The following is a 12,919-nucleotide window of genomic DNA, read 5'->3' on the forward strand; positions in this document are numbered from 1 at the left end:
CCGGCTCTGCGCCCCGCGCCCCGCTCTGCGCCCGCCGCGGAGCCCGCGCCCCCGGCCCCCACCGCGCACGGGGCGGGCAGGGGGTGTGGTGCGGGCGGCACGAGTGACAGCGCTCTCCTCGCGCGGCGCCTCCACGGGGCGCAGTGTCGGCGCGCACAGCCCGCCGCGGGCCGCCCGGCCTGCTGCCGCCCGAGCCCCCGCCCCGGCCCCAGCCCGAGCCCGAGGCCGGCTGCTGACGGCGCCCCCGCCGCCCCCGCCGCCCCCGCCGCCCCCGCCGCCGCAGCCGCCGCGGAGACAATGGACGCGGGAGCCGCCCCGCCGAAGCACAGTAGGTGCCGCGCCGCTCCCGCTGCTGCGCCCCAGGCTCGGTGGACGCGCGGGGGCGCCGCTGCTCGGGCGGGTCGGGGCCGGCGCGGAGAGGGGGCGCCCCGTTGGCTCCGCTGCGCTGCGGGGCGGTGGCGCGAGCGGCCTCCGAGGTCCAGACCCGGGAGGGAGGGCTGGGATCTTGGAGGCGGCGGGCGGGGCTGTGGGTGCGGGACCGCGTCCGGCAGGTGAGGGGCTCTCTTGGAGGCCCAAGGGCGCGTGGAGGCACCTGGGGCTACCCGCTGCGAACTTTCCTCCCCTGGTTTCGGGCGGATGGGGCGCTGGGGCTGTGACCCTGTGCAGAGGCTGACCCTCCCGCTGAGCCCCGGGAGGCCACCCCGTCCCCTCACTGGGTGTGGACGGTGCGGCAGGGGCCCGGCCATCATCTGAGCCTGTGGGGAGGTGCTGGGCAGAATGCGGCCACGGTTGGCCCGGGGCCCTTCTGCTCGGCTGCATGTGCGGCTCCGGCCCTGACCAGCACTGGCAGGGGGGTGTGGTGGGGCCTGCCCTGGCAGGGGACCCAGTCGCACTGTGGGGGGGCTCTTCAGTCTGTTTGTAGGGCGCTGGCACTGACGCTAGGGAAGCAGTACCTCCTGGAGTGCAGGGCCTGCTGGCAGAGGTAAGGGGCACACTTTAGGGGAGGCGGAAACTTCTGGAGCCGGCAGAGGGAAGATGCCAGGGGCTCAGGAGGGCTCCCCCCACCCCCACTCCCACTCTGCTTGGAAACCCTGGAGGCAGACAGAATGCTGACTCCCCAGCCAGAGTGGCCTTTCTCTCATGGCCTTCCCCACCCCTCACCCATGGGACTGTCCCATACTTGTGTCCTTTCTGTGCCCTCTGCCCTCATCTCCCACAGGTGAGGCTCAGGTCTCTTGGCACTTGGGCCACGGTGCTGAGATGCTTGTCCTGAAGAGGCCGTTAGAGTCCTGCCAGGGTTCCTGGAGACCAAAGCCTCAATCGGAGCACTGTAGCCGCAGAGGGGAGTTCGGGCCCCAGGGGGCAGGTCAGAATTGGGGTCAGGAGCCAGCACGTGTGCCCCGAGACCTGACTGTGGCCCCTGCCTGGGGAAACAGAAGGGACGGGCTCTGCCGCCCCCCAGCCCCCACTTCACGGAAGTTTTCACTGAATTTAACCCATGGTCATGTTTGCATGGCCCTAAGGAGAGGGTTTGAGGGTTCCAGAAAGAAGGGTGTCCGTGGCGGGTGGCGTGTTGTCTGACCAAAGGGTCCTTCAGCCCCCTTCCCCCAGCCTGAACATCTTGGTGGCCCTGTCTTGGCCTGTGCCTGGCCAGAGGCTGTGGCTCTGTCCCCCCCAACCCCCTCCCCCAGAGGCAAGAGAGCGGACACTTCTTGGGGGGTCATAGGACGCAATGCAAGCCTGTGCTGGGCAGTGTCCTCATGTCCTGGGGCTTCCCAGAGGGTGGGCCTGGTGAACCTCACGTTTTGGACCCTGGCCCACCTGGGCTTTGGAAACGAGCTCGGAGCTGGGGTGGGGTCTGCCCGGGGCCTTCGGGGCCTCTGGCCACCAGCGGCACTGATGGGCTGCTGTCGGGGCAGCCCGGGGCTGGCCGAGCCCCCTCCTGAGTGTGGTCTGCCGGGGACCTCCTCAGCTGGTGCCTGAGCCAGGTCTGTGGTGTCCCCTAGGTGCCAGAGGGTACTGTGACCCATGCAGACCCTCCTGGTGTGGACGGGTGGTCCGGTCCCGCCCAGGCCCTCAGTCCCTGAAGCGAGAGTTCAGGTTACATAATCCGCTCCCCCCAACGGGTTGTCATAAGTGGCAGGAGCCGGGTTTGACAATAGGAGTTGTAATTGGATTTTAATTTTTAATGCCTGTGATAGACAAAGAGCTACGGGCTTATTAGGTACATATTCTCTTACCCTGCGCCTAATAGGGCTACTTCGTTGGGTGTGACCGTTTCACCAGCCCTTTGCCTGCTCCCCGGAAGGGAGGGAGTCTGGCCCGGAGATCCACAGGCTGCCTGCCACCGGCTCCAGTGCTGGACGGGGCGAGGGCCGGGCTGCCAGAGGGCACTCCTGTCACCGTTAGGTCTCCCTTCTCCTCTGTCTCATGCAGTCACATCCACGGAAGCCCCCAGGCCCCGAGTGCAGAGAAGGGGTGGCCGCTGGAGGCGTGGGATCATATTCACAGGATCATATCCACAGCGCCCACGGCAGAGCCGGCCAGGCCCTTGGACCCCAAGGACCACTGGGTACAGATGGCCCTGGACCTTTGGGGCTCTGCCTGCCTCCCCCATCTGCCTGGCTGGCCCTGGGGAGCCAGAACTCTGTCTGTGACCCGGTTTCCCAGGTGCTGGGGGTGGGTACACACCTGGCTGGCCCTGGGGTCTCCAGATGGCCTCAGGCCCCAGGCAGAAGCAGGACCCCCGTGCCATCGGCCCCGCCCCCAGCCCCAGCTTGAGGGGTCCCGGGAAGCAGGAGAGCTCCGTCCCCCCTGCACTGCCCGCCCTCTGGATTATTCTTAGGTTTGTTGTGTAACAGACACAGCATAGGGAGCAAGGGCTCCTGGGAGCTGTCTCCAGCGGCTGCCGCCAGCCAGCCACGAATGGGGCTTTTGTCCTTCTACCTGCCCAGTGCAGGGGACGAAGGAGGCTGCCTGCTCACTGATCCCAGCCGAGACCTGGACAGCTGGGGCTGTGGCGAGGGGGCCTGGGCCGGCAGGTGCTCTGGGACTCCCCGGGGCTGAGTGTGGCATGGAGGCCTCAGCCTGCGTGTGTGCACACGTGTTCTCACAGGCATGGTGGTCTCAGGAGGGGGCCTGACCCAGCCCCGTCTGGCCCCTCATGGCCCTTCTTCCAGTCTTTCTGCCCCCTCTGCGCTCCCAGCAGCCTCTGGGGCTTGGTTCTGGGGTCTCCACCTCCCCCGGGCAGAGCGGGCTCCTCACCTGTTTCTCCCCGCCTGCTCGCTGTGGGACCCTGCATGATGCCCCGGTGGGCGGTAGGCGGGAGGCTCCAGGAGGCCGGGGGAACCGGCAAGCCGCTGGGCGTGCAGAGGCCTGGGGCAGGACGTTCACTCAACCCAGAGCCCGAGTGGGGAAGGCACTCAGCTCGCTTGTGTCCTGGGGGGTCGCCTCACTGCTCCCCTGCCACACCCGCATGTGGACCCCAACACTCGCATGCACGTGCGTAGACGCGCAGTCCCGAGACGGGAGGCCTCCAGGCTGCTCAGGGGAAGGAGGTAAGCCAGCAGGCATATTGGGTCCCCCACTTTCCATCCTCAGACTCTGCCGTACTCAGAGGGGACTTGGCAGTCGGGCCGGTGTGAGGAGCCGGGAGAGACACCGGCACAATGGGGACACCAGGGACGGTGTGGGCCTGGGAGGCAGAAGGACAGGGAGGGCTGGGGGCCATCTCTGAAATGTGTCTCGTGGACACATTTGGAACATGTGGAAGAGCCCAGGGAAGCCTCAGACCCAGGCTAGCCACCTGCTACCCCCAGCGTGGCCTCTCCTGGTCCCCTTACTGGCTGTGGGCACCTAGCCTACGGTCCTTCTGTGCCCCTGTGGAGAGCTTGGGGCTCTGATCCAGTCATTCACACAGAGTGTGTAGTTCCTGCCAGTGTTGGCGGCTCTGGGGCCCCAAGGCCGCTGTGGACCTTGTCTGGGAGTCCCCCAAGCAGTTAGACCCGGCAGAGACACCCACCTTAATAGGAAGGCTGCTTTCTCCGCGAATGCCATGGGAGGTGGTCCTCCAGGCCAGCCCGAGGGGACTGCACGGTGCCCCGCAGCGGTCAGAGCAAAAGAGCAGGAACCTCCGTCCCTGCTGGGAGGCTGGGGGCCCCAGGTCAAGGTGTCCAGGGCTGCGTTCCCTCCAGAGGCTCTATGGGAGGACCTTTCCGGCTCTTCAGGCCTGAGGGCCCGCGGCGTCGCTCCAGTCCCTGCCTCTGTCTTCACATGCCCCAGTCCCCCACATGTCCTCCCGTCCTCCTTATAGAGACGCTTGTCGAGGGATCTACGCCCCACCTGGGGCGACAGTTTCTAGCTTGGTCACACCCGCAGAGACCTTCTGCGTCAGTTCTGGGGTGTGGGTGCACCTCTTAGAGGCCAGCCCTTGGCCCTCTACAGTGGTCTTGTTGTGCACCTGCCATGCCCCTGCCCAGGAAGCCAAGTGTCAGCCCCCCAGGCCCTACAGATGGGGACGTGTGGAGGGCAGGATCGGAGCTGCTCCACACAGAGCCCCTGACAGGCCTGGGTTCCTACCACCCCAGCTGTCCAGGGGCTCCTGGGGGAGGGTGGGGGGTGCCCTGGAGGTCCTGGCCTCCTGGGGGAGGTGGGGGTTCCCCTTCAGTGAATGGCTGCTCCTGTACCCAGCCAGCCGGCGGTCATGGCCACCCCGAGGGGTGGGGACTCCCAAGCGCCCCTTCCATCAGAGCGGGCTGTTTTGCTGATGAGGGGAGGGCTGGCTCCGGGGGGCTGAGTGGCCTACGGCCTTGGGGTCTCCAGGGCGTCTCTGTACCAGAGGGATTGGGCAGCCCCTGGGGCACTGGCCAGCGGCTCTGCCGAGGCACCCCTGGTCTCAGCACGGCCGCGAGCAGCTCTAGAGCTATAGTGGGTTTCAGGTGCTACCTGGGAGCACGGAAGACGCAACTGGAGAGAGGTGGGGATATCACCATAGATAGAGATGGGCCTTTGAAATGGGCTCCCAGGGGACGCTGCCAGCCGGAGGGCCCCGCTGGAGGGACTCAAGCGTGAGGGTTCGTGGGGAGGGGAGAGCGGGTCCGGGGGCTCTGCCAGTGCTGGCTGGCTTTGGTGGGAAGGTGCAGCCCAGGCCCCGCCAGGGGAAACCGGGGCTAGGAGGACCCCCAGAGTGGGGCAGACTGGGATTGTCCCCCTGCTCCGCCACCGGCCCCCGTGTGGCCTCGCGCAGGGGACTGGTTTGAGCATCTTCACCTGTGCGGTGGGCAGGGGATGAGAGTCCAGCCGCCGCTGGCAGCCACGGCTGCCTGCCCTCCCCAGCTTCCAAGGAGCAAGGCGGAGAGGCCAGGGCAGGCCAGAGCCTCCTCCCAGCCTGCTCCCTGGTGCTCTCTGGAGCTCCGCTGTTCCCTGGAGAGCCACCCGCCCTCGGCTTCTCCTGCTGCCCTAGCAGGGCGCAGGGGCCGGGAGGGGGGGTGGGCGGCTCTGGTGCGTGATCAGGAGGCCAGCTCTGGGCTGGAATGGCCTCTGGCGTGGGAGGCCTCTGTGTCCCTGCGTCCAGCCCTGGGTCTCTGTGCCTTGGGATGCAGTTAAGCCACTGGTCTGTATCCAGAGCTGCGGCCACTGTCCCCCCTCCCCCCGGGGCTTTCCTGCCCACTGGACCCTACCCCCAAGGCTGGTCAGAGATGGGACTGTGGGGTGAGCTGTGTCCTTTCTGAGGCCGAGCCTGGAGGTGGAGCACGGCAGTGTACCGGGGGCCCTCTCGTCAAGGACCTGGTTCTTCTTCCTTCACCAGGGGCCTTTCCAGCGCAAGACGGCGGCCCTCTGGTCATCTCCTCCTCTAATCACGACGTGCCCCACTTTCTCAGAGCCTCTGCTCGCCCCACTGAGCGTAGCTGAACCTTGGGGATGCCTCCTGCCCTCCAGAGAGTATAAAAGGGGCTAATTCACGAGCCTGGTCCTGCTTAACACCTTCTACCCCTGCCCGGGTCCCCTTGCAGGGGACACCTGGGCTGGGCAGGCAGGGCCCACATGTGAGGCCTCGTGTGGGGTCGTGGCCAGCCGGGAGGGGCTGCAGAGCCCGGCCTGTGTCAAAGCCTGGCCCTGCCACTCCCTGGGCTGTGTGTTCCTAGGCCAGATAGTGGCCTCTCTGAGCGTCAGGCCCTCGTCACCACAGGGAATGTGAGGGACGTGCCACAGGGTGATCGCGTTCCCGAGGCTGGGGCTCCCCGCGAGCTCCCGAGAGGTGGACTCTGGGGGGCCTTGCTTGGCCCTCTGGAAGCGGGACTGGGTACAGTTAGGATAGCCCCAGGTGGGGAATGCAGCCAGGGGCCCCGCGTACCAGGAGGAAGGCCAGGGCACCTCCAGCCTCCCCAGGTCCGGCTGCCTCTGAGTTGAGGGTGGGGTGGGGGTCCAAACCATGAGGCCTGGAGCCCAGAGCCGCACAGGTACTCGGTGGTCCCCCCCACCTTGTGGGCTTTGCTGGCTCTTTTGGGTCTTGTCACCCAGGGAAGCCACGGGGAGGCCTGGTTAACTCCGGGAGCTGGTGGGGACTTCCATAGACCTGCCTCCCAGGAGGCCTCCTTCCCCCAGCCCCTGGTCTCCCTCCAGCCCCAGGGACTGGCTCGAAGGCCACAGCCCCCATATTTTTGCGCTGAAGGTGGCAGCCCTGTGGGTCTGTGACCCTGGTGGGCCGGGACCCCCCACCAAGTGCAGACGGCTGCCCTGACACTACTGAAACTCTGCCTTGGGGACCGAGTGTCTCCTCTGGGGACTGTGGTCGGTCCCTTCCCTGGGGGGCGGGGCCAGTGTCACGGAGTGGAGAGGTGGGTCTGTGAAGGCCAGGCCCGTCTCGCCATCTCGCCTCCGCACACGCCCGACCGAGTCCTGGTATGTGCCCCCCGCTCTGGCCGTGGCAGCCCTGACCAGAGGCAGTGACTGCAGCCGAGCTGCGGGGAGGTGCTGTTCTCCACAGGCTGGTGAAGCAAGGGTCTGTTCACACAGCAGGGCCCTGGGATCTCGGTCATCCCTCAGAAAGGCCAAACCTGCAAAGTGGGGTTTGTGTTCTCCCGCCAGCTGGTGGAAGGCGGGCAGAGCAGGGCCTCTGCCCGGGCACCAGGCCTGACCCTTCAGGCAAGAAAGGCTGCTTGCCTCTGGTCTCCCCTACCGGAAGGGGACACCCCCCGGGGCCTGGCCACTCCGTCCTGCTCCATGGAGCCATGGCAGTCACCCTGTCCCCCCAGGTTTACAGAAGGAAAGAGCTGAGACCTGGGGATGGCCGGCCCTGGTGCCAGACGTGGGTGCTGGCCTTCAGGGAGCAGACCTGAGGTTCCCAAGGAGGGGCCTGGCCAGGGACCCCATCAGGCCCCTCCACCCCGCCTTGCCTCCTGGAGAGCAGCTGGCAGAAGGATTTCCTCTTGTCTTGAAGGCAGCAGCCATCACCTGCAGTGAGTTGGTGGGGGGATGGGGGTGCTGCTCAGAGGACAGGGGCCCCTCGGTTCTGCCCTCTGCCGGGGGCAGGGTCTACTCCTCCCCCAGAGCTTAGAGGTCACTCACTTGCCACTACCTGCTTTGGACAGCAGCAGGGCCTGGGGAGGTGCCCACGTGATTCCCGGGCAGCGGTGACAGGGGCTTGGCTCGTGCTCCTAGCCTCCCTTTCCGGGGCCCTGGGCTGTTGGCCTGGTTATGGGTGCTACTCCCAGCCCCCCAGAGTTGGCCCTGCGATTGCCCCATTTTACGTAGGAAGACGTTGAGGCTGGGGGGTGGTGAGCGGCCGGGGGTCGCGGGGCCGACAGACAGTGGGGAGGCGATACCAGCTGGTGGTGAACATGAGCGCCTGTGCAGGGTCGGCTCACCGCGTCTGGGTCTCTCTGTCCTGCATGGAAGGTGTCGTGGAGGTCCCAGGCGGGCTGAGTGCCATGTGGGGGCCCTAACTCCACCTCCCGTCTCGGTGGGGGAGCGGTGGCTCACAGGACTCTCCCTGGGGGCCCCAGGGCCAGGTCCTCCCTGCCCCGCTGTTGTTGCCGTTGGCCAGTGGAGGACCTGCCATCCCGCATCCCTCTGGATGGAAGCCACGCCCAGCACCCGCGTGCTGCTGTCGCTCTCCAGGGGCCCTCGTGGCCATGGACAGTAGCCCCCGTCTATCCTCACTCTGGCAGAGCCCAGCAGTGGGACCCGTCAGGACGTGTGTCCCCGGTGTCCCCCTCATAGAAAGGCTGCTGTGGCTCCAGCCCTCAGCTGTCCCCAAGACTGGGGCCCCGTCAGGGCGTGGCCTGAGGGAAAGGCCTTCCTCCACCCCTCCCCCAGGAAGGCGGTGGAGGGGAGGCCGTGGAGAGCCGGAGGACCAGTGCTTTGCCTGAGCCTCGCGGGGTGGGGATGGTCTGGGCAGGGGGTGGCGGGGTGAGCAGGGGAGCCCCTCTCCGCCAGCAGAGTGGCAGGGCAGACCCCGTGACCACCACAGTTTCTGAGCAAGCAGGCTGTGGCCCACTTCCTCCAGGCCTTGGGGGCCTTGGCCATGACAGCATTCCGAAGCTGTGGGGGGGCGCCTGCCTCAGCCAGCAGGCCGTGGAGAGGAGTGTGGGGCATGCCTCGATGGGCCTGGGGCTGAGAGAGGGACAGGCAGGGGTTCAGCCCCTCAGAACAAAGCCAGCCTGGGCTCCTGAGGGGCCGGCTGGACCGTCCAAGGGCACTCTCCCTGTGACCCGTCCTCGTCACCCTCATTCACCCAGCCCCCCCTTTAGCCACCCCTCCAGCCTGGCGTGCCGTGGTGTGGCGTGGCTGCCTCCGGGGTGGGTGGGCGGCAGGGTAGGCCGCAGAGCTCCCATTCTGGGGGCTGGAGCAGCAATGCCCTGTGCAGAGGGGGCGGCCTGACACTGGCCCCAGCCTTCCTGACTAGGGTCTGGGGGTGGGGGCCCCAGCAGGGCCCTTGGAGGTCCCCTCATGGAGGAGCTCCTGAGTGTGGGGAGGAGCGTGTGGGCACATGTGGGCTCCTCTGGCTACTCTTGGGGTGCAGGCTGGCCTGTTTCTCTGGCGTACCCCTGGTGCTCTGGGGCCCTCTGGTGTGGAAGCGGAGGCTGCTGGGCACCTGAACTGGTGCTGGCTCTTCTGGGCCTGGAGCTGCCGGACACCTGCTGGGCACCCGCTTCCCCCATCTGGGGAGGTCCAGCCCCCGTCCCCCGCCAGAGAGGCCTGGGGCTGCTGAGTGCACAGGGCCGGCCACCCCACAGGCCCACGCTGGCCTCCTCTGGGCAGGTCTGTGCAACATGGCAGCCCACCTGCTCTTCCTGGCATGGGTGGTTCGGGGGGCAAGGGGTGTGGGCAGGGGTTAGGGGGCCTCGGGGGCTGGGGCCGGGGGCAGGTAGAGGCCTGGGAAGAGTTTTCTAGAGAGGAGTTTGCCCAGGCCCACCAGTTGGCAGAGACTGGCCTGGGGGGAGGAACTGTTCCGTGTGGTCTGGGGGGCCGAGCTGGGAGGGTGGCTGTGGGAGTGGGGGTTCTCAGAGCTCCCGGGGACTTACCAGAGACAGGGTTTCGAGGCAGGGGGCAGGGGGCCTGCGGGTGTGAGGGCACTTTTGGGGCACCTGTCGTCCTTCCACCCGGCGTGACACCTGGGGCCTCCCTTCAGCCTCTGGGTGGAGGCAGGCCCTCTCCCCATGCCCCTACCTTTACCCCCTACGTGTGGAGGTGCGGCAGGCGGGGGCGGGCGTCCTTGGGGCTGGGTTGTGCGTCTGTGTTGGTTCACTTTGTGCATTTTAAAGCGACCCCACACACAGCTGTGCCTGACTCAGTCACATTCTGAAGGAGCCCGGCGCGGCGCATTGTGGGGCTATTTTGGGAATTATTATATTCTGCGTCTGCAAGGAGATGCGCCGCCGCCTGGGGGTCCTCAGGCTGAGGTGGGGGGTGCTTGATGCACTGCGGGATGTGGGCCCGGAGCGAGGAGGGCGCCGTCATGGGGGAGGACGCGGCCACCTGCCCCACCCCCCGGGGCTTTAGATGGCCCCAGACCCTATTCGCAGGAGGTACCCCCAGAGGCCTGCAGGCTTGTGCTGGGCCTCGGAGCAGCTGGGCGAGGCCGGGCTACTGGGGTGCAGCCCAGGAAAGCAGACACACACAGAGGGTGTTGGGGGGTCAGGCGAACCCATGGGACCTCCCTGCCCGTAGCTGGGGTCATCGAACCTCTAGAACCAGAGCCCATGTCAGACAGTCTGTCTGGGACCCCGGCACAGGGCATTTTCTTCTGGCCTCTACCCATTCGCCCTGACTCCGGCTGCTCCCCAGACAGGATGGGACGGGGGCTGCCATGTCCTCCATTCTCAGAAGTCTCTGGAAGGGCACAGCCCCCTCATGGACATGACACCCCGCCTCGTACTGTGAGCAGCCCCGACCCCTGGCCAGTGAGTGGGGGTCCACTGCACACCCCCTTAGGGGGCACCTTGCGCTTATCTGGCCAGAGCCCCTCATGCTGTGGCCGCACCCCCCCCACCGTGAGAGCTGGGGGGCATCACAGCGGAGGATGCATGGCGCCCACTGGGCTCTCTCTAGTGTTCTCCACCGCATGGTCTCCTGTCTTGCCGAAAAGACCTAAATTGCCCCTTTGCGCTCACTGTGCCTTAAAAAGACGCAGGTGGTGACTCAGCCTGTACCGCCAGCACTGCTCCTGACGACGCAGAAGGTCATGGGGGCGGCTTGGTCTCCTTGAGGCCCCTGGGCCGGATGTGCTCCCACATGGGGGCACAGCTGGGTGGGAAGCACCTTCTCTTAGCCTTTGGCTTAGGTCCTCTCTGTGCAGCCCGGAGGCCGACCCCTTTCCTCAGGAGCGGGCACCTGTTTCCAGAACACCTGGGTCTGGCCACATCGGCTTAGCCATCCTGCCTCGATGGTTGTCGTCATGCTGGCCCGCCCCATCCAGGGCGGCCCGGGCTGGGGCACTGAGGGCACTCCCAGAATGGCCGCTCTCGGGGAACCAGCCTAGACTGGCCGGCTGGAGGCTCCGTCCTGGTGGGGGAGGAGTGAGATCAGCCCTGAGTGGCCATTCTGGTCCAGCTCCTGCTCAACACACCAGGACTACCACCGGCCCCTTTTCTGGGGTGGGGTGACGAGCCTGGCCATGGAGCAGGGCCTGCTAGGACCGGAGGCCCAGGGGACCTGTGCCCCTCAGCAGCTGCAGGGGCTGTGAGGCTGGGTCACCCTCTGGCCCGGTTTCCAGCTGACAGTGGCTTTTCTCTGGTGCTCCTGCCCCTCCTGGTTGGTCACCCCAAAATGAATGAGGTGGTGGAGATGCTCCCCAGACAAGCAAGATCTGCTGAGATGGGGGAGCCCCCTTCTCCCAGGGGTATGGCAGGGGCCAAGGCTGCTGGACAGCTGCCCGCTCTGAGGTGGTCAGTGAGGACCCCCGGAGGGACCGGCTTTCCTTGGAGCCCCAGCCACAGGACCACAACGTTCTAGGAGGCCAGCCAGAGCACATCCTGCACTTTGGCGGGGGGCAGGGATAGTTCCGGTCCTGCCCATGGGGCTCGAACATCCCCAGTGACTCACTCTCTGGATAAGCCACGCTTCTTCTTTCTTTTCTTTTCTTTTCTTTTTTTGCCCTAGAGAAAAAAATAAACATTTGTGTGCGTAGCACTCGATGGCTGCTGGGGCCCACGCAATCTGTAGGCAGGGAGCTGGGGGGCAGAGGGTGACAAGAGGTCAGGCAGGCCAGGGCCAAGGTGCCCCGGGCTCCCGGCATGGTGTCTGCCCCTGGTTGGACTTGCCCCAAGCTGTGGGTGAAGGTGAGTGTCGGGGGGATGGTCACCGTGTGGTGGGGAGTGGGAGTGTGGCCTATTGCTACCCCAGGCCTGTGGTCCTTGAGGGCCCCAAAGCAAAGGCAGATGACTGGGTGGGGTTGCGGGGGTCTGGGGAGCTGAGCAGGGGGCTTATGGAAACCAGGTGCCCAGGACTGACCACCTGTATGCAGTGCCCACTGACCGGGGCAGCTGCTCCAGTTCTGACTGAGCCCACTGAGCTGTGTGCTGAATTGGGCCGATGGGAGGGGCCTCCCTTCCACCTCCCACCAGGCCCTGAAGACTCCCAGTTGTCTGGGGCAGATGCCTGGGTCCAGTAGGATCTCAGGGTCTCTCTCTGGTCTTGAAGGAAAATGGGTCTTCCAGGTACCCGACCCTGAGCTACCTGCTCGTCCTCTGGCCCTGAGCGGTGTGTACGCACTTCCCGACCTCCCTGAACTGTGTGTTCACACCTCCAACTCCCCCCACCGTGTGTTCACACCTCCAACCTGCCTCTGCTGTGTGTTCATAACCTGACCTTGGTGAGCTGTGTGTTCACACCTCCAACCCCCTCTGTGTGTTCCTACCTCCAACCTCCCTCTGCTGTGTGTTCACACCCCTGCCCTGAGCTGTCAGCCTCCCTGGAACTTTGCCCCCTGCCTGCTAGTCGATCAAGGTACTGCCTGTCTTAGAAGCCGCAGATCCCGGCTCTGGTGCCTGGGGAATTCGAGGGACAGTCACTCTGCGTGGGGAGCCAGCTTACAAGGCAGCACACCGACTGCCCTTCGCAGCTCAGCAGCTGGATCCCGTGGGAATGATGGCTTGGTAGGGGTGTCCCCAGGACACTGCCACCACCTGCAGCCTGGCCCTCCCTGCTGCAGGGTTGGGTCTGGGGAGGCTACTCAGTAAACACCTAGGGAGAAACTGTGTGCCGGGCATGGCTCTGGGCACGGGGTGAGCAATGGGTGGCATGGCCCTGCCCCAGGGAGGCCCCAGCACACACCACTCCCCATGCGGGTCCATGGCCCACACAGACCTGTCACTGAGCAGATGGTCTTGAGGCCAAGCTGAACTTCCTGGTCAGCCTCTGGTGTCCCCCATCTCAGTGGCCTTGACTACGTGCGCTCACACAGCCACGGCTTGTCCGG

The 12,919-nt window shown here is 66.1% G+C and overlaps 1 protein-coding gene across 3 annotated transcripts in view; it reads left to right on the forward strand.

Moving 5' to 3' along the window:
• PLCH2 (phospholipase C eta 2) overlaps positions 1-12,919 on the forward strand; it is a 63,289-nt gene that overhangs the window by 10,822 nt on the left and 39,548 nt on the right. The window contains exon 1 of one of the 3 annotated variants that reach the window (XM_032863195.1): positions 262-328. The exons of the other annotated variants lie outside the window; for them this stretch is intronic. Within the exon in view, the coding sequence (XP_032719086.1) occupies positions 298-328 (31 nt within the window). The 5' untranslated portion in view covers positions 262-297. Of the gene's footprint in view, positions 1-261; positions 329-12,919 lie in introns of those variants that run through there. 3 annotated transcript variants of the gene reach the window in all.

Source organism: Lontra canadensis, unplaced genomic scaffold (genome assembly GCF_010015895.1).
Source record: "Lontra canadensis isolate GAN:19392208 unplaced genomic scaffold, GSC_riverotter_1.0 scaffold25, whole genome shotgun sequence".
Classification (NCBI taxonomy): Eukaryota; Metazoa; Chordata; class Mammalia; order Carnivora; family Mustelidae; genus Lontra; species Lontra canadensis.